At 33.0% G+C, this 17,803-nt stretch overlaps 2 protein-coding genes across 3 annotated transcripts; both read right to left on the bottom strand.

Annotated features, from left to right (window-relative positions):
- Window positions 1-2,062: 2,062 nt before the first annotated feature.
- LOC133701686 (uncharacterized) lies at window positions 2,063-7,013 on the bottom strand. Of its 2 annotated transcripts, none has more exons than XM_062125708.1 (10): window positions 6,442-7,013; window positions 6,279-6,348; window positions 5,063-5,187; window positions 4,809-4,917; window positions 4,640-4,703; window positions 4,486-4,541; window positions 3,988-4,128; window positions 3,299-3,448; window positions 2,729-2,899; window positions 2,063-2,622 (listed from the first exon to the last, which is right to left on the bottom strand). In XM_062125708.1, exons 1-10 carry the CDS (start codon window positions 6,687-6,689, stop codon window positions 2,398-2,400), a joined length of 1,359 nt encoding a protein of 452 aa, XP_061981692.1. In that variant the 5' UTR covers window positions 6,690-7,013; the 3' UTR covers window positions 2,063-2,397. The 2 variants fall into 2 exon arrangements, with proteins under 2 accessions (XP_061981692.1, XP_061981693.1); XM_062125709.1 differs by having other exon boundaries at window positions 4,021-4,128.
- Window positions 7,014-10,465: 3,452 nt separating this feature from the next.
- On the bottom strand, window positions 10,466-12,297 carry LOC133701001 (UPF0664 stress-induced protein C29B12.11c-like). Its single transcript, XM_062124751.1, has 5 exons — window positions 12,027-12,297; window positions 11,761-11,866; window positions 11,071-11,142; window positions 10,777-10,988; window positions 10,466-10,694 (listed from the first exon to the last, which is right to left on the bottom strand). Exons 1-5 carry the CDS (start codon window positions 12,134-12,136, stop codon window positions 10,586-10,588), a joined length of 609 nt encoding a protein of 202 aa, XP_061980735.1. The 5' UTR covers window positions 12,137-12,297; the 3' UTR covers window positions 10,466-10,585.
- Window positions 12,298-17,803: the final 5,506 nt, after the last annotated feature.

The following is a 17,803-nucleotide window of genomic DNA, read 5'->3' as shown; positions in this document are numbered from 1 at the left end:
TTTTTTTAAAAAAAAAAAAACAAATATCATAAAAAAAGAAGGTAAATTCTTTATGAAATTGAATGGACCGTTTAATAAGTATATTTTTTTAAAAAAACAAATATCATAAAAAAAAAGGTAAAAAGAGAAACGAATGAAAGGTAAAAAAAAAACCCTTTTATATATGTATATATACTTGTCATCACGTATGCCATATATAAACATTAAGTAAAATACCAAAAAAAAAGAGAATAGAATTTACGAAGAAATGCTGGAAGGTGTTGCAAACTAATTATAGGGCACACGGTAGGCAATAACTTTATCTAAAGTATGTGAATCATGATGGGATCCCTCCCATCCAACAATTACAAATATAAATTACATATCAAAACATACTTGATCATCCTAAGGAGTGCATGTGCATATATAATCACCATCAATTGCTCTAATACATTTAAAGTTAATTTCATACATGAGTGGATTTTTTTTTTAATAAATATAATTTACTTCATCAAATATATGTATAGCTAGACATATGAACATTATTATGAAGTGAGGCCAATATCTCTCATCACTTCGTATTTGCAGCGGCACATTAAATATACAAATAGGCAGTCCCCTGGCTCTCCTATAGCCAGAACGCAGAACTCGCCAGCCCAACTCTCCCAGACTCGATCGAGACTCATAGTGGATTTCTCTCTATATCTACAGTAAAGATGCCTCATGAATTAGGGTTTTTATTTATTTTTTATTTTTTTGTAATTGTAATACATGCAAGTATTCCTACTAACAATTCTCCATATATACTGCATTCTAGTATCAAGGACTAACGTTATTTATTCTTACACTTATCTACTTCAATCTATAACAGCGGATTCCTGCATGGTGGAGATGGTATGCTAGGGTAAATCCACTGGCGTGGACCTTGCATGGATTAGTTGCTTCACAGTTCGGAGACGTGAAGGAAGCACTTGAGACGGGTGAGACTGTGGAAGAACTTGTTTGAAATTACTCTGCTTAGAGACATGAACTTCTCGGAGTAGTTGCAGCTGCAGTTGTTGCATTTGCCACACCTTTTTTTTTTTTTTTTGATTTGCGTGGGGTGTCCGGACCAGCTTGCGCGCATCACGACTATTCTCCACGATCCACTGGACATCCTGCAAGCCCAGGAGCATGTAAGGCACCGCAGGGGTGACAGGCGTGCACATAAAGGATCAAACCCGGAACGGGAGCGGAACAAGTTACACGATTGACCACAGCAGCTAGACTCTCAAGTGCATTTGTTATGCCCATTAAGTTGCTTTCGCATTTGTTATGCCCATCAAGTTTTTAAATTTCCAAAGGCGATGGTAATTCTTATTGGCATTTCGTCCCAAGGGATTGCCCTCCATTAATCAGGGAAATTTAAAAGAACAGACGTGTCTGGTTCTTGTAATGCGTAGCTTTTTACTGGTACAAATATGGCATTGGAGTGCTGATAGAATTGAAGATTCTTGTAGCGTGAACAGCAGTTCAGAGCTGAATTCTCAATGCTACAAGAACATTAACTATGCTATATTTAACAAGCAAATTTATGACATTTGGCAGAATACGATTCTGAATTGAATTTTCACTGATGCATAGATGGAAAACCAAAATGGTTAGTCTGGCAGCATGGAGCTTCCGTGCTTTTTTTTTCCCACACCCTTCTACATTCAATGACTTCGGACAATTCTTTGAGCATATTCCTAGAAAATAAGATGATACAAGCGCTATCAATCCAATCCAAGAATTCTGTTCAACATTTATTTCAGGGAGATAAGACATCATTTCATACGTTGCGCTAAAAAAAGAGATATTGGGCTCAAATTTGTCAACACAACTTATCAACCCGATATCTTCCTTCGTAAAACCAGCAAACTAGAGGCAGGGGTCTCACTGTTCAAGAATTCTATGAAAATAGGATGAACATATTTAGTGTAAGGAGCTCCCAACAAATCTTCGAGCCAACCAACTATTAATTCCTCAAGCATAGTGCTCCTTCATATGATCCCGGTGCAGCATAACAAATCAATGTCAAATGCTACTGAAGAAGAAAGGGACAGAAAGGAAAAGAACAACCTTTTGAATTCCTTCTGGCCCTTTTGGAAATCAAATTTTCCTCTGTGAGCATTAGTACACTGTCATATGACCTAAAATACACAACTTTCTTCTTTTCTAATGGCTTGTAGACACTTGCATGTTTCTCACACAACCTAAACATGACATAAAAAAAAAACCCTTCCAACTCCTAACTATTTACTTGTATGACTTGTCATGCATCAAGACATATCGAATGTACAATATAATACCATTAGAAGGCCCCATCTCTGTAGATTCTTCTAGTATCTTCCCTATTGTTGACTCTCTTTGATTTACTTGGTACAAGTATCATTGCCTCTAGAATTTCGGCCCTGAATTTGAAGTCATCCAGGATATTATCACATCCACAAGTTTGTCTACATCCTTTGAAGCTCGTGCACGGAGGATGCTCGAGTCTGTGCCTAGCGTGTTGCCTACTTCTTTGGCAACTGTCTCCCACGGGGTTCCCATGGTAAGATTTGCAAAAAGCTCACTTCCTCGGTTTACTGCATCTGCCATTGCAGGAGGGACATCTGGGAACACCTGATTGAAAGAGACATCACATAAACTGCTAGCCTTCACAAAATTGCATTCGTTGGATATAAAAGCAGGAACGCTATGTGTCTTAATATCTAGTTCCAAAAGTTACCTGCTGCAATGGAAGCCCATGATCTCCTGGCAACATGCGAATTGACATGTCTAGCATTGAACTAATGGCTGCTTCTGAACTAAGCACCTGAGCTAGCATTGAAGTTTCATCGATTGCATCGTCCTTGAACTTTATCAGAAGATTTCTAGAAATGCCGTAATATGATTTTATCTGAAAGGAGAAAAGGTTGTCAATAATTGAAAATCACAGAAGGAAGTTGCTGTCGGTGGCAGTAATTTCAGGAGATTATGATAGGTTTCTATTATCATGGATTGTGTAATATGCAAACACACCTTGCAAGTACAGCACCAAAAATATCACAAGAAGGTTGATGAAAAGCCACCCTATAATAGGATAATCTATTACCCAAACACCTAACCCTAGGCATGGCAAGTAAAATACACCATGCTAAATCAGACCACCAAAACATGACTGTACCATCCAGTAAAATGGCAGAAATTATAAATCTTCTACTTACCATATACAGCCAACAAAAGGTTAATAATTACAATATGCATTGTGACAATATAATTGAAGTTTGTCACATTTGATAGTTAAAGGTTGACATACAAGGCGACGAGTTTCTTCGGGTTTGGGACTGAAATCTTCTCTTCCATTAACCAAGTCCATGTATAAGGGAGGAAGTTGCTCAACCAAAGGAAAAACTTGCTTCATAATGGGAGGGCTAAAGTTCTCTAGTTGCTTCATTGTCATCTCTGCCTGCGGGAATTTTATGTGAAGAAGGGTTTAAAAGATAGAATCATTCATCAAGGGAATTAACAATGCTTAGCAACTGAAGTAAGAGGATAAAAACATAAATAAACCAAAAATCTAGATGAAATTAACAGATCAAGATACATCTACAACATCAGCAGAGGTACACTCAGATACCAATCCAAGTGCATATTCACAATGCGGTAGAAAATGCAAGAAACCAGTTTGAAGCATGTGGTAAAATAGTACATAAATGTAAATTCACCAGGAACCATTCTGGTACTCCTAATGGAATAGACATGTTAATATCCTAAAAGCTAACAAATCAATAAACTCTCATTGTTATCCTTACATCAAGCAAAACTCTGCCAAATCCATACTGAGGACAGGACCAATTCAGAGTGTTATATAAAGACACAACACAGGATTTCAATACAAAGTTAACCTAGTGTTTCATGAATATCCTGATGTTTAAATGCATTCTTCAAAAGTTCATAAATTGCAAATGGAAAACGCAAGCTTTAGAAAAGGCATTATTCAAATACATTGCTCTGAAAGCGGCTGACATATAATCTCACCCCAAATCGAATGGTCGGTGATGATGTGATTTGTGATAGAAATGGTCCAAAGCTTTGGGCCACTGGGACAAGAACAGGTGAGAACAAAGGGATAGCTGAACTTGCTTCCTGTGATATCAAGAAAGAAATTTTTGTTAATCTCGAAACCATTCAGAAAAGGCTTTCTAACAGCAGACAATTTAGAATGATAGAAATTTTGTTCAACATGCATGCTTCCAAAAATAAACATGTTCGGTCCTATCACTATGCTGCCAAAGAGAGCATATACAGAGATGTCAAGGAATTCAAGATTGAGGCAGCAGTAAAGTGAAACGCTGAAACAGCCTTAGGTGCTTTCAAAATGACCTCATTTGAGTAGGGCGGTCATATTTCTAGGGTGGAACCTTTATTAGAGTTATGTTCATAATAATTCAAGCTCATCCCATTTCTCTTACCACCTCATGTGACATTCAATTGGTGAAGTACCTTATTATTGAATGCCATCAGTATATTTCCGCTTCTTTGCACAGCATATCGTGATCCTGATAAAGAGGAAATCAAATCAACATAATAAGCAGCTGTAAATCAAATCATTTTCTTGCACCCTCTCAAATATAAACTATGTGGAGAAATTCCATACCAATCAAAAGGTGAATGACACTTCCCAAAGAGTGGCCTATGCCAAAAGTAGGAACATCTTGTACCTGTAAAATTAAGAGCTTTTAGCCTAAACATTTCTATCCCCTCCATGAAACAACAGACCGAAAGGAAATATTATTTTCCAGATTGCAAATAAATAAACAACTGACGGTTTCTTGAAGAAACCGAAGACACCTATCAAATTTGAACTGCACTTCATCAGCAATGAAGAAATAGTCGAATCCACTAGCATATGGTGTGGCAATCACCAAAACACCCCTGTATCACCAAAAGAAAAAAAATGACTATTAATTTTCCTCAGTCATCACGCAGTCTGTAAAGTTCGACTGCCAAGTAAAATAGCGTATTTGTTGACTATGGAATTAAAGGTCAATACTACCAGTATCAAAATGTAGCCACTCACTTTTCTGCCAAGCGTTCAAGAAATAAACGGTAAGTAAGCTGGGGTGCTGCTCCAACGAATATACCACCAATGAAATGAACAACTGACTTGGGTCTTGAGCTTTTTGGTTTAAGAACCCATGATCCCTGAGATGATATCAGAACTATCTAATAAAAAAAATGGAATGAACTATCAAAGTAATTTAATAAATTCGTGAATTTGACAAGTTTTGGATTATGCAGGCTCCTGTCTTTACATGCTGTAGGACGTAACATGGATAAATAGTTGGAGGACATCACCCAGGTACTTGCAGGGTGCTAGAAGGGAGAGTCCAAGTCAGGATGTGTGCTTCAAGACATCATCATGAGTTCAGAAACTAGAGGATCAATCCCTTAAGATTAAAGGTGTTCCAAGTAACATTGTAACTGGAGCTTCTAAATCTCAACATCTTCACATGGAGTTTTTACAAGAAGAAATTTTAGACTCGAATCCCCTCCAGAACCTTAGTTTTGCGGTATTTTTAAGATTTCTGTCACAATTGACAATTTATGGCATGAGAGAAAATTTCAGACTCTTTTGGTGGAACCCAATTAATCTCACAAAGGCCAAAGTCCAAATTTTCTCTATACTTAGGAAACCCTTCTCTTCCACCCTGATTCATTGCGTTTAAAAATAGTAAAAGTAAAATCCGTTGACTTAATAAATCCTGAGGGTTCAAGTCCGCTGTCCCCCAAAAAGGGCCCGCTCGACTCCCTAATTGTTGATTGGTGGATGGAAGTACCAAGGATAGTCTGGTGGTTTTTTATAGTTGATCACGGCCACATTTAGGAGTCAGAAGTTCCTCACACTTTTCATTTCATAAAAATAAGTGGGAGGTGGCAGTACGGTTTACAGGAGATAGATTTAAAATAAAAAAAAAGGTAAGAGCTTTTCCAGAATAACTATCATCTACTTTTATAGACTGCATCGTCCAAGAAATGAAAAGGCTTTCTAGGTTAGCCAATGAGTCTAAAGTACTCAAATTATCTTCTTTCAATCCAGACTCGCTTAGATTAAAAAAAAAAAAAAAAAGGATCCATGAATAATTCACAACTCAATTTTCAATTAACCAATCTTTCTCAACAGATGGTTTATCTTCGGTCTTTTTTGCATCAAAATCGATACACTAAGGATAAGGAAAGCAAGAAAACAAGCATGACATAAACTTGATCAAAAGTGAAAGTGAAAGAAACAACACCTCAACTTCAGACCAGTCTTTAGAACCACCCCAATAATCTTGTGATTGTCTTGAGGTCTCCGTAAGTAATCTACAAAAACCAATTGAAAAAAAATAACAAGGTTGACCTTTTTCTTTCGTGGGTTATCAAGAAAATCATTGATAAAGATGTTGGGGGTTGAACCTTTCAATCTGATTGTAAAGTTGGATTGCCGAAGACGACGACGAAGAAGAAGATGGTGATGGTTGTGGTGGTTTCTTGACGGGATCTTCATAAGTACAGAAGATTCTGCTGCTTCTGGTATTACTTTTACGGGGACCATTTGCCGCCAGTAAATGAACAAGTTGATTTTTATGATTGGAAAAACCGATGAAGCGATGGTGGGACTGAATCAGATGTTGATGAGCACTCCATATGCAGCAACTCTCCATTCGAATTTAGTCCAAAATTCAAATTCAAAGAGAGGCTAAGCTCCCTTCCTAATGGTTGTTGTACGGTACTACTGTTTGTTTCTGCTAAACTAAACTAAACTTAAGTCCGATTGTAAGAATTAGACAACTAACTACTTCCTTCCTTGTTTTCAACTACGTATATGTTATCGTCTGTTTCGGAGCACGCAGGCCGGAGGTGGGATTTCCTTCTTCTGATAATAACAGGTTGAAAACTTCAATTTCAAGGATCTATCAATAATCCCAAATGTCTTGAATAATTTCTATGTCTACTTGAACTTTGACCATTTGCTTGGGATGTTCTTGTTTCTGCGGTGGCGTTTAAAATATTTTGAATTTTTTTAATATTAAATTATTTTTTTATTGTTTTAATATATTAATATTAAAAATTAACTTTATAAAATTTATAAAATATATTATTTTAATATATTTTTAAATAAAAATAACTATAAATTTTTTTATTATTAAATTCTCCATCACTCTATTTATTTTCATCCCTCGCACTATCTCATTTGGAAAACCCAACACTCCTTCTCTTGGCTCTATTCTATAGCCTATAAGTTTCTGCCAGTTGTCACAAGGGAAAATTGCATTGCGTAACTCAAATTTTCTTTTTTTTTTTTAAGGAAAAGTTCCCGAGACATAACATTGCATTAAGTAAATAGAATATTTTTAAATTGAGATAAATCATTTGGTTAAAAATATAGTTATCAGACCTGGTTTGACCCAGCCCAACAAATTAACTTGAGATTTGGACGATGTAGAGTTTTGATCAGGTCAGAAAAAGAAGAAAATTAGGGTGGTAGTTGGCTCGTTGAGACCCAAGCAACCTATTTGGTAAATATAAAACCCGCGTGACCCATTACAACCCGACAGAGACCCGATTGTTTTAAATAAACATAAAAATCAATTTTTAAATATCTATTTGTTAAGAGGTGGAACAAATTCTCTTGAGTAATTGAAACTTTTAATGGATGGATGCTTTTTCTATTCTTCGAGAGGTGGGTGTTGTATAGGAAGGGAAATAGAAGGTTTTCCTCTTGCTTGTCCTAATCTTATACATCACTTTTTACTTATTAGTTGTTAGCTCATATCAAAATTTATTATATAAATATTAGAAAAAAATTTTATTTTTTTAATGTGGAATTAAAAATCCGTTAGTATATATATTTTATATTCACGAGAAGAAAGTTGTGTTTTTTCAATATAAAAAAAGAAACTTTTTTTATTTAAATACTTCAGCTTAAAAAGAAAAAATAATAATTTTTTAATATGGAATAAAAAACATATTGAAATAATATTTTAAACTTCTTTAATTATAACATATGTAGTCTAATCCACATGAATTGTTTTTTAATTTTTCTATGTGAGGTATTAAAACCTCAAATATTTTTTTTAAAATTTTTCCAGATTGATTCAGGATCCAATCCTTTGTTCGAGTCAACTTCAGAACCGGGTTTAATAACTATGATTAAAAATAATTTATTTGAGAGGATTATTTTAAACCTTTTTTTTTAGTTTTTTTATTTTATAATCCCATGATATCTCCGGATTAGTATTTTAGTATTGAAATTAAGTTTATTTTTTAAAACTTTAATGAACGAAAAGCCATCTATATTAAAACGAAAAACTATTTTGTGATTAATTAAAATTAATAAATAAATTATGTATTTATTTAAAAATTTTGATTATTGTAATTTGTAACCAAATAAATGGATATTGCATGATATTTTAGTTTGATAGAATAGCTTGCTTCAATAATAAAATCAAGATTCAAACCTTAGTAACTAAGATTGGTTTACATTACATGACAACAAGTGAGTAAGGTGTGGGAAGTATGCCTTTTATAAATTTTGAATGAGAACTAGAAGCTCATATTGACACTAACATGTCCATAACCAAAATAATTACATCTAGAGATGTTTATTTTAAGAGTATTATTTTCCGTCTTCTTGCAAACTTCGATGTATTTTTGTTTCCTTTTCTTTTTAGAGTTGCTATATCTTGATGTAAACACCGACTGTTGCAGCTATAGACTCGTCTACTTTGCTGGACGCGTCCAAAATTCTCAAGTCCGGCGGCAGCTGATAAATCTGTGGGGAAATTATACTCAATTTGACATATTTAATGGAAGTTCAACATTCCCTTACGAGCAAGGCTTTAAGGGGAGAAAATATTGCCTCCATGTTAGAGGGCTATGAAGTGAACACTTCAAGGGTTAGTGATGCCATACACTATGGATGCATTCCTGTTGTAATTTCAAATAATCGCGATCTTCCATTTGCTGATGTCTTGGATTGGAGCAAGTTCTCTGTTGTCATCAATCAACGAGATATTGCGTTCTTGAAAACAAAATCGTTGTCTAGAACAAGAGAGACGTACCTAAGAAAGTTTATCATATTAATTTCTGCAGCTTATCATACTAATGACAATATCCTACTCTGAGATTCAGATCTTTCTATACCCTGAGAGCTCAAGTCAGGTAGGGAAATCGAAGCATTTTCTTGCCAAACAAATCCGGCCTTTAGATGTGGTGAAAGATTAGCTCTTTACCTTCTAAGATCTCAACTGTTGCCGTCATCTGTAATCTGTCCTTGACCCCCGGTAGAGAGGGAGAACCAGCTGCCGTTCTGGATTTGATAAACAAAACACATTGGTGTCGAGCCCAGTTTTTATCGGTGGGGCAAGCCTCCACAATTGATCATACCTCCAAAGGTGAAGAATTTCATGCGTAAGATGTCTTATGATATGCTCCCCACCAAGGATGAACAACCGCTGAAAGTACAGATTAAAGATTGATCATGCTATGCTATTGCTACAATGAACCCTCTGAGGAAAGCGTTCAAATCTTTCCCAGCTGCACTGTGACCTAACATTTATGGACTAACCTTTCACTCCAGCGCGAACAGAGTACAATGAAGGGTTGATGTGTATCTGCTTGGACAACTATGGGATGGAAGAAGCCAACCGATTTATGAGAACAAAAATACCTGGACAACAGAGCCCTGACCTAATTCGCCAAAAAGCCTCTGCATTTTGGATGGCTGGCCTAGCAAGAGCGCGGGCAGTCCAAACCTAAGGGCTTGATATTCTGTGCTTTGCTCTTGATTTAAACATATTTGGTTAATTAGATTCCTTAAAAATTCTCTTTGAAGCTAGCACATGATTAGAAGCCACCAGGGAACAAATTATAATCAAAGAAATCTTTAATCTTTTTATGCGTTCGAAGAATCCCAGCAATGACAAAATAAGCTCAACCACCTGTGCAGAAATCATGCATTGATAGGACATCCAAGCCAAATCAGCTTTCAATATTCAACTAATTTTTATGCATCAAAACTGGTTCTGTTAATGCCACCATTAAAGCAGAAATCTGCAAAGACCATTAAACCTCACTCAAGATAGAAGCTTGCGCTAAACTTCCTCGTGTTCAACAACCAAAATAAAAACAATGAGCAACGCCTGAAACATACTTTTCCCTCAAGACCAGCAGAAGTTGCATTTTAAAAGATAAATGGCAGGAATATTTCTGTGTTGCCGATCTCCACCATCAACATTTTCAACTTACAAGAATGTGGCAGACCTAGAAACGTGCGCCCACCATCAAATTCAATGTTTTCAGCTTCAGCTGGCAAGATGACCGACACTGAATATCTCAAATCTCGATATTCTTCGCCGGTCTATCCTCAAAAACATTAAATGCGAGTACCGTAGGGTGGGGATTACACATATAATTACCGAAGACAAATAAAAGGATGTAGAGTAATTTAGCACTTTATAAATGGATAGGTAATGCACATTGACACAGCACAGTAGTTGTATTTAGTTTGGATTGATTATACACACAGTCTTTTGCTTGGAAATTGGAAAATAGCAAATCACATTGTACGTTCAGCTGAGGATGGCTGGTAGGTGCGACGCCTCAGCTCAGACTGTGGAGTGGGCTGTTGCAAAAAGATTCTTGTTGGATCATTAGGATCAACATATCTGCAAAACATATCACAAGTTTTAATCAACAAGAGATCTTAATCTTACAAACAAAAATTATATAACGTATTATATCACTTACGCATGTCTCATCATTTCATCAACTGGAGTTTGCGCTGCTTGCAGAGGATCTATCGAAGGTCTTGGTGCAGAGTTCACTTGTTGATTGTATTGTCTCACCGCCAAGATCAAGTTGAGAAAAAGTGGAACAAAGGTTCCACAACCCCCTTCCTTGAACAAAATTTTGAACGAGTGAGTGGAGTAGAGAGCCCTATTCTCAGTCTCTGGAACTACCTGAAGTTTCATATCAAGACAATTAGCTTACACAAAAATAAGTGGTGATCGTAGAAGAAAGCCTTTTCACTGTTATACTTACAGGTTCCACGAAACCTGAAATATTGTTGCAGTGAAATATAGGTTGGTTGAATTTTTCTTCATGGATAAAGAGCTGCATGACAGAGTAATTTCAGAATAAGGGTCACGAGAAGGCCCAAAGAGTAGATATCCAACGGACCTCAAAATAATAACGTAGAATCTACATGCTTGGAATCAACCATGGCCTAAAAACTTTGAATATAAAAATGACTGAAGGGTTGTTCGAATCACTCCAGTTTTTGGTTTTTGTTATGATGTCTGCTTCCACTTCTCAAGAAGGGAAACGCATTCAGCGAGAAGAAATTACCAATTGAACAAGTTTAGAGGGTATGTAATGAGAAATATACCATCGGTATGGATACCACACTGCTTAGCTGCTAAAAACAAACAGCTTCATCTTTCTTTGCCAAGAGCTTTAGAAGGATCAGATGTTAGGTAATAGCATTGCCTAAATTTGATTATTACAAAATGCAAGATTTGAAAAAGCTAATCGAAACCCAATCACCTCTGACGAAAACACTAAACAGCTAATATCTTGTCAACATGAAATCCAATGCATGAGCTATATCCAAAGTAATACAAGAAAGGGAAAGAAGACTCAACCAACCAAATGAAAAGGTTCAAGGAAGAGGGAGTCAGAAGAATTACATAGACGATTGAGTACCAATATAAATATTCATCGGTTACTTACAAGAGGCATGTCAAAAGCATAGAAATTTCCAACAGGCTGAGATGCAACAAAGACCATCCGTATATTAGACAAGTAGATTGTTCCCTTAGCTTTAACTTTTCCGCATCTGCAGCAGCAGCAAAGGGTTGGATAACCCATTAAAACCAACATAGACCATTCGTAATTCCCTTTAAGAAAATAGACTTCATTAAAATTTCAAAAGAAATAAAAAATAAAATAAAATTGGAGAACATTTGTGAGTAAAAAAAGAAAAACAAAAAACAAACCCGGGGATTTTGTCGACCTCGAATTCGACGCCGTCTCTGGCCAATACAAACAGCTCGTTCTCGAAAGGAACGGGCATCCCGTTTGGATACAATTGTGGGTTAAGAGCCATCTCTCTCTTCTTCTTTTCAATTGTCGATTTTTCTGCAGATTCAAATCAATTCAATTCTCCAGAGTTCATAGAGTTGATTTTTAAAGGGAGCACCGAATCTGAATAGTATTAATATATATATAAGTCTCGTGGGCGCTACCTCCTTCTGGATCCACCTCGAAAGAAACTAGCCTGATGCCACGTTGTTTTGAGAGATTATTTCTTATTATACAGACTAATGGGCCCAGAACCAGGCCCATATATTGTGGACATGAACCGGTTTCTGTTTTATTTATTTACTATCGGTTATAGCATTATTGAGAGAATAATATCACTGCCCGCATTATACCAAAGTTTTTTTTTTTTACGAACAAAATTATTGTGAGGGCTGAAAAAAGAGCCATGTTATAAAATCTCATAAAATAAAATATTGAATGGTATTTAATTAAATAAAAAAATATAGCAATTAAATAAAATTTTAAAAATAATTATGAAAGATTGTAAAAAACAAATGTGCTATTATCACCCAAAAAAACAAAAAACTATGACCAGCTAAAATTGCTGATTTGACCGTTGTATTTTTCAGAATCGTGTTTCAAGCCCTCGTACTTTTATTTGGGTCAATTTTTTTAAAATTTTTTCTATGTTTTTTTAGATTATATATTTTAATTCGAATTTTTTTTCTTTATTTCATTTTATTTTCACTGACAGCGTTGCGATGACAATATGAAACATAATTGGCCAAATTCTTTACAATTATAACTTTGAATCTGTGATATATCATACCTCTAACCTGATCAACCACCACGACCTTACCACGGCCTCTTAGAAAATAATTTTGATTGTCACCATTTCCTTCATGAATTTTATGGATTCTATATGACCTTCCGCCTCTTTTTGTCCTAGAAAAATCTGACTCTTTAGAAGCCTCCTTTACTAGCTGAAATCTGTTGTTTGATATTGTGATAATTTTTATGGTTATAATTTAAAAAATATTATTTTATAGAGAATATTTTTTTATTGAAGTTAATTTTATATTTATATATATTTGATTAAAATTATAATTGAAATTAAGGTTGAACAAAAAGTAGTTTAATGTATTTGGTTAAAAATGATTTTGAAATTGAGGTTATAAAATAATTTTAAAAATATATATTAATATTGATGGTTTTGAATTTAAATATTTTAGATTTAACTATTGTTATTATATCATGAAATAGATAATACTTTATATGAAATATTTTTTATTGTTCCATTAAACTATCTATAATTTCATCATGTATGAAATACATCCGACAAGGACTACAGTTTTCTTGGTTTCTTAAGAGCGCAACAACATTAGATAAAATATAATCAGGAAAAATATTAGACCGGACCCGGTCCGGCCAGAACAGTGAAAAATATCTCTACTGTTCACAGAACAGTGTATCCATGCTCCACGGTTCACGCGAACAATGGAGCATGGATACACTGTTCATGTGATTTCTCTGCACAAGTAGCAGCAAAGAGCTGCTTTCTTGTGTTTTTGGTAAACTTGCGGCATAACCACAGTTTATGATAGGTCCTACCAAGATAAAATTATGTTTTTTACTTAATCAAACAATAATATATATAACTGTAGGTGAACTCCATCCGCAACTACAATACCAAACAGCCGCTTAATAGTTTCCTTCAAGCTTAGTTTTGCTTGCAATGCTTGATATAGTGATTTTCCTTCTCTTTTTTTCAATCTTCTACTCACGAGCTTGAAGAGAACCCATAAATTCTTGAGAACCCATAAATTCTTCCATATCATGTCTTTAGATCTTTTGACTCTTCTACTGCTACAACAACATGATCAGATCTTGAGTTTAAAGATCTCAAAAATTTCTTCATTACCCGAACATCATCAATGTTTTCTCAATATCTTTCTATATGATGCACAGCTGAAATTACTTTGTAAAGAATCATCCTTTTTGCATTATTGAGGACTGCTTTTGCTCTTGTCGATTCTGGCTCATTATACCTATATATCTTCAATCGATTCTCACAAATCTAAAGAGCTCAAAAGATCCTTAAATTGTATACACTATAGGTCATGATTTTGTTTTATGAGACGCGGAATTAGAGATTGAAAATGATTGTTGTTGCCGCCGCCGCCGCCTGAAGCCATTACTTACCAAATTTATTGGAGTTTTGTACAAAGAAAAGAGGAAAAATGCTCACATGATACAATCTCTTTGAACCCTTTTTTTTAACGGCTTACTTGAACAATGCAGAATACATAGTAATTAAATGCTTAATAAAAAATTTATAGAGATATAATAGAATGGAACTAATAAAAAAATTATGAAACTAATACATGGATTAGAAATTTATAGAGATATAATAGGATGTAACTAGTTTGATTTCCTGCATAACATATGTTATGCCGGGGTATGAATTCAAATTAATTTTGAATATGATAAAGAAATATGCTTGTATTACGGATATGTTTTCAAATATCAGGTTTTTATAATGTTTTTATTCATTTTATCTTTGAGGCTTTTTCTTGGACTAATAAAAAATGAATTTTATTTTTATAAATACATCATGGAAATAAAACTTAGTTATAAAATAAAATAATCTCTTCAAAAAATCATCAAATTTTTAAAAAATAACTACTAATTATTAAAAAGCATGCACTATATATACAATTTAAAAAAAAATAAGGGAGCGTGTTATTTAAAATTTATTTGTTTTTTTAAAATTTGTTTATCAAAATATTTATTTGTTGGACCAAACAATTATGAGAATCATAAAATAAAATTTTAATAAAAAAATTAATAATGTTTTCATAACCATGTCGAGGATGTATTAAAAATATAAAAATAATATATTGAAGTTTTTTGGAGTTTATTTTCAATGTAATAAAGATTTGCAAAGAAAAGAAAAGATAAAGAATTAAACTAAAAATGAAAAGCAAAGATAAATCATGAAAGGCTGGTAAAAAAATTGTTTGATAATTTTATTAAAATCTTTGGGAAAAAAAAAGAAAAAAAATCTAAAAAAGAAAATTTAGGTTAAAGAAAAGATGGCATGCGCCAGGGATCTCGCACAGCTTGCATTCTTGCAAAGCCATGTCCACATGCTGAAGCCCTTTTTATTTATTTTTTTAATTTGACTAAAAGGGCCAATGACAGTTCGCTCCTTTTTTTTCTGTTTTTTTAAGCCTAAAACCCTGCCATCAATGTTGTGAATGGAAAATTATAAGGGAAATTTCTTCTAAAAATTTATTTTCATCTAAAAATACTATAAAAATCATTTAAAATCAATCATAAAAATAAAAATCAAATGAATCCATAAAATCATGCGAGCATGACTTACCTTCTCAATCATATTTAAAAAGAAAAACAATCTTTAATGAATTATTCGAGAAAAGAAACTCCATGATACAAAAATTTTCTTTTTTGATAGTTGGATTGTGGCTAAAAGATAACTTTCTCTCTTTTTTGTTATTTTCCAACAAATTTTTTAATAATTAATAAATAAATAAATTTTTGGATCAAAATGAAAACTCTAAGAATTTTGAGATTTTTTTTCATGTTTTACATTTTAATCCTCTCATTTTAAATTTTATCTTTCTAATTCAATTAAAAACTTTATTTCATGGAATTAGATCCCAAAATGATCAAATAAAAAAATTAAGAATGAAATTACATAAAAAGAAAAGGAAAGGAAAAGGAGGAGGTGCTTCTTTATTCATAAACACGAAGTAAAATAAATAAAAAATGCTTTTTAGTTGCAAAAGTAATTTAAATGAGCAGAAATGAAAAGGCAAAAAAATTCAGGTAAAAAGTGAACATGACGGTGTTGGACAGGCCTCCATTAACAATAGTTTTGTTAATGAAAAAAAAGAGGGATGATGGAATATAAGAGCTGGGAAACTAACCACGGGACTGGAGGTTTGTTCAATGTAGCTTGCCTCCGGCAGTTCAATGCCTCCCCGATGCTTACATCTGTTTATTACCACCGATTTTCTTACCGTAGGATCGCGATTTAAAATATTTTTTATTTTTAAAAATTTATTTTTAAGATAAACAAATCTAAAATAATATAAAAATATTAAAAAAAAATAATTAATTTTAAAAGAACACAGTTTAAACAGCATCTGCACGGAGACCGAATCTCTCATCCTTTACATAAAATTGAATGCGCAAGAAAGGGCAAACTGAATGACAGTCAGAATTAAGAACAGCTAGGGAACAAATATTTTAATCCATGAAATCGCTGCACGATCCATGCTTTTTTGTTTTTGGGATAATTTATCAATAAAGACTTGCAAACACCAAGACTTAGTACACACGAGGTAATGCAAGTGTTTTTTTTTGAAAAAATAATATATTCCCCAAAAATCAATTAAAAATTATTTATTACCATACTAAAGATATTTTATTATTATATAAAATAATGAAAAATATGATTTTTATTATAACAAAAGGTTTTCTTTTGTTTAGCAAAAGATAAGAAAGATGAAAACTATTATTATTAATTGGTTTGGCATTTAACAAAATAGTATTCTCACTTTATGAAGAATATCTTTTAAACTGTGTCACATTTGCCTTGTGATATTTTGAAATCTTAAAAAATAAAAAAAGACATGTTCAATAATAAAATTAAGAGATAATTATAAAAACTTTTTATAGTTTAATTTAATTTCACTCTTTCTATGCTTTGATAAATTACATTTTATTTTTTGGATAAAAAGATCAAATAAAATGTATTATTAAGGATACAAACAGAAAAAAAGTGTAATTCAAATCAAATTGTAGGAGAGTTTTTATAATTAACTATAACTCAAAGATATTAGTCTTTTATTGTGTATTGCATAATGCAATCCACGTTAAAAAAACTGATATCTTTAGATTTTTTTTTTTGCCTTTGTTTTTGTTTTTTTTCATTTTAATTAATTTTTTTTGTTTAATTTATTTTTTTAATATTAAATTTTTTCTATTTAATTATCAAACTTTCATGATACAAATCACAGATTTGACGGGTTAGTCTAATTAATTCAGGTTTTATTTTCTTTTTCTTCATTAGTTTTTTTTTTCCTGTAGGTTTTTTTTCCTTTGTTTTTTTTAATTAATCTTTTTTTTGTTTAATTTAGATCATTACTATTAATTTTTTTATTTAACTATCACACTTTCATGACATGAATTTTATATTTGACGGGTTAACCCGGTTGATTCAATTTTTTTTTTTTTCTTCATTATTTTTTTCCTTCCAATTTCATCTATTAATTTTGTAACTATAACTAAAAGAGATCAACTTTTCATCATGGATTGCACTATGCAAATCCACATTAAAAGGCAGATGCCTTTTAGTTATAGGTTTTTTTTCTTTTTAATTAATATTTTTTTGTTTAATTTAGTTTGTTAATATTAATTTTTTTTTCTATTTAGTTATCACAATCTCATGATATTGATCATAGGTTTGACGGATTAACCTAATTTGATGGGTTAACCCAGTTGATTTAGTTTTTTTTTCCTTAATTAGTTTTTTCCTTTTAATTTTATCTTTAATATCGATTTGATTGAGAATTAAAATTCATGATTTGTTTTGTTTATTTTTCATTAGATTATTGTAATCTTACGAGGGGATTTTATTGTACCCCTCATCGCAAAGCAATATTCATTGGAATAGTGCTTTGCTTTTTTTTTTCTTTTCAAT

Source organism: Populus nigra, chromosome 8 (genome assembly GCF_951802175.1).
Source record: "Populus nigra chromosome 8, ddPopNigr1.1, whole genome shotgun sequence".
Classification (NCBI taxonomy): domain Eukaryota; kingdom Viridiplantae; phylum Streptophyta; class Magnoliopsida; order Malpighiales; family Salicaceae; genus Populus; species Populus nigra.
The sequence above is the reverse complement of the archived record's forward strand: the minus strand, read 5'-3'. Positions and strand labels throughout refer to the sequence as shown.

Coding starts and splice junctions, on each gene's coding strand:
- LOC133701686 (XM_062125708.1), bottom strand. CDS start 6,689: ATGGAGAGTTGCTGCATATGGAGTGCTCATCAACATCTGATTCAGTCC. Junction 4,918..5,062: donor CTTGAACGCTTGGCAGAAAA/GTGAGTGGCTAC, acceptor TTGGTGATACAG/GGGTGTTTTGGTGATTGCCA. Junction 3,449..3,987: donor TCAGCCGCTTTCAGAGCAAT/GTATTTGAATAA, acceptor AAATTCCCGCAG/GCAGAGATGACAATGAAGCA.
- LOC133701001 (XM_062124751.1), bottom strand. CDS start 12,136: ATGGCTCTTAACCCACAATTGTATCCAAACGGGATGCCCGTTCCTTTC. Junction 11,143..11,760: donor ATGCTTTTGACATGCCTCTT/GTAAGTAACCGA, acceptor TCTGTCATGCAG/CTCTTTATCCATGAAGAAAA. Junction 10,989..11,070: donor TTTCAGGTTTCGTGGAACCT/GTAAGTATAACA, acceptor ATGAAACTTCAG/GTAGTTCCAGAGACTGAGAA.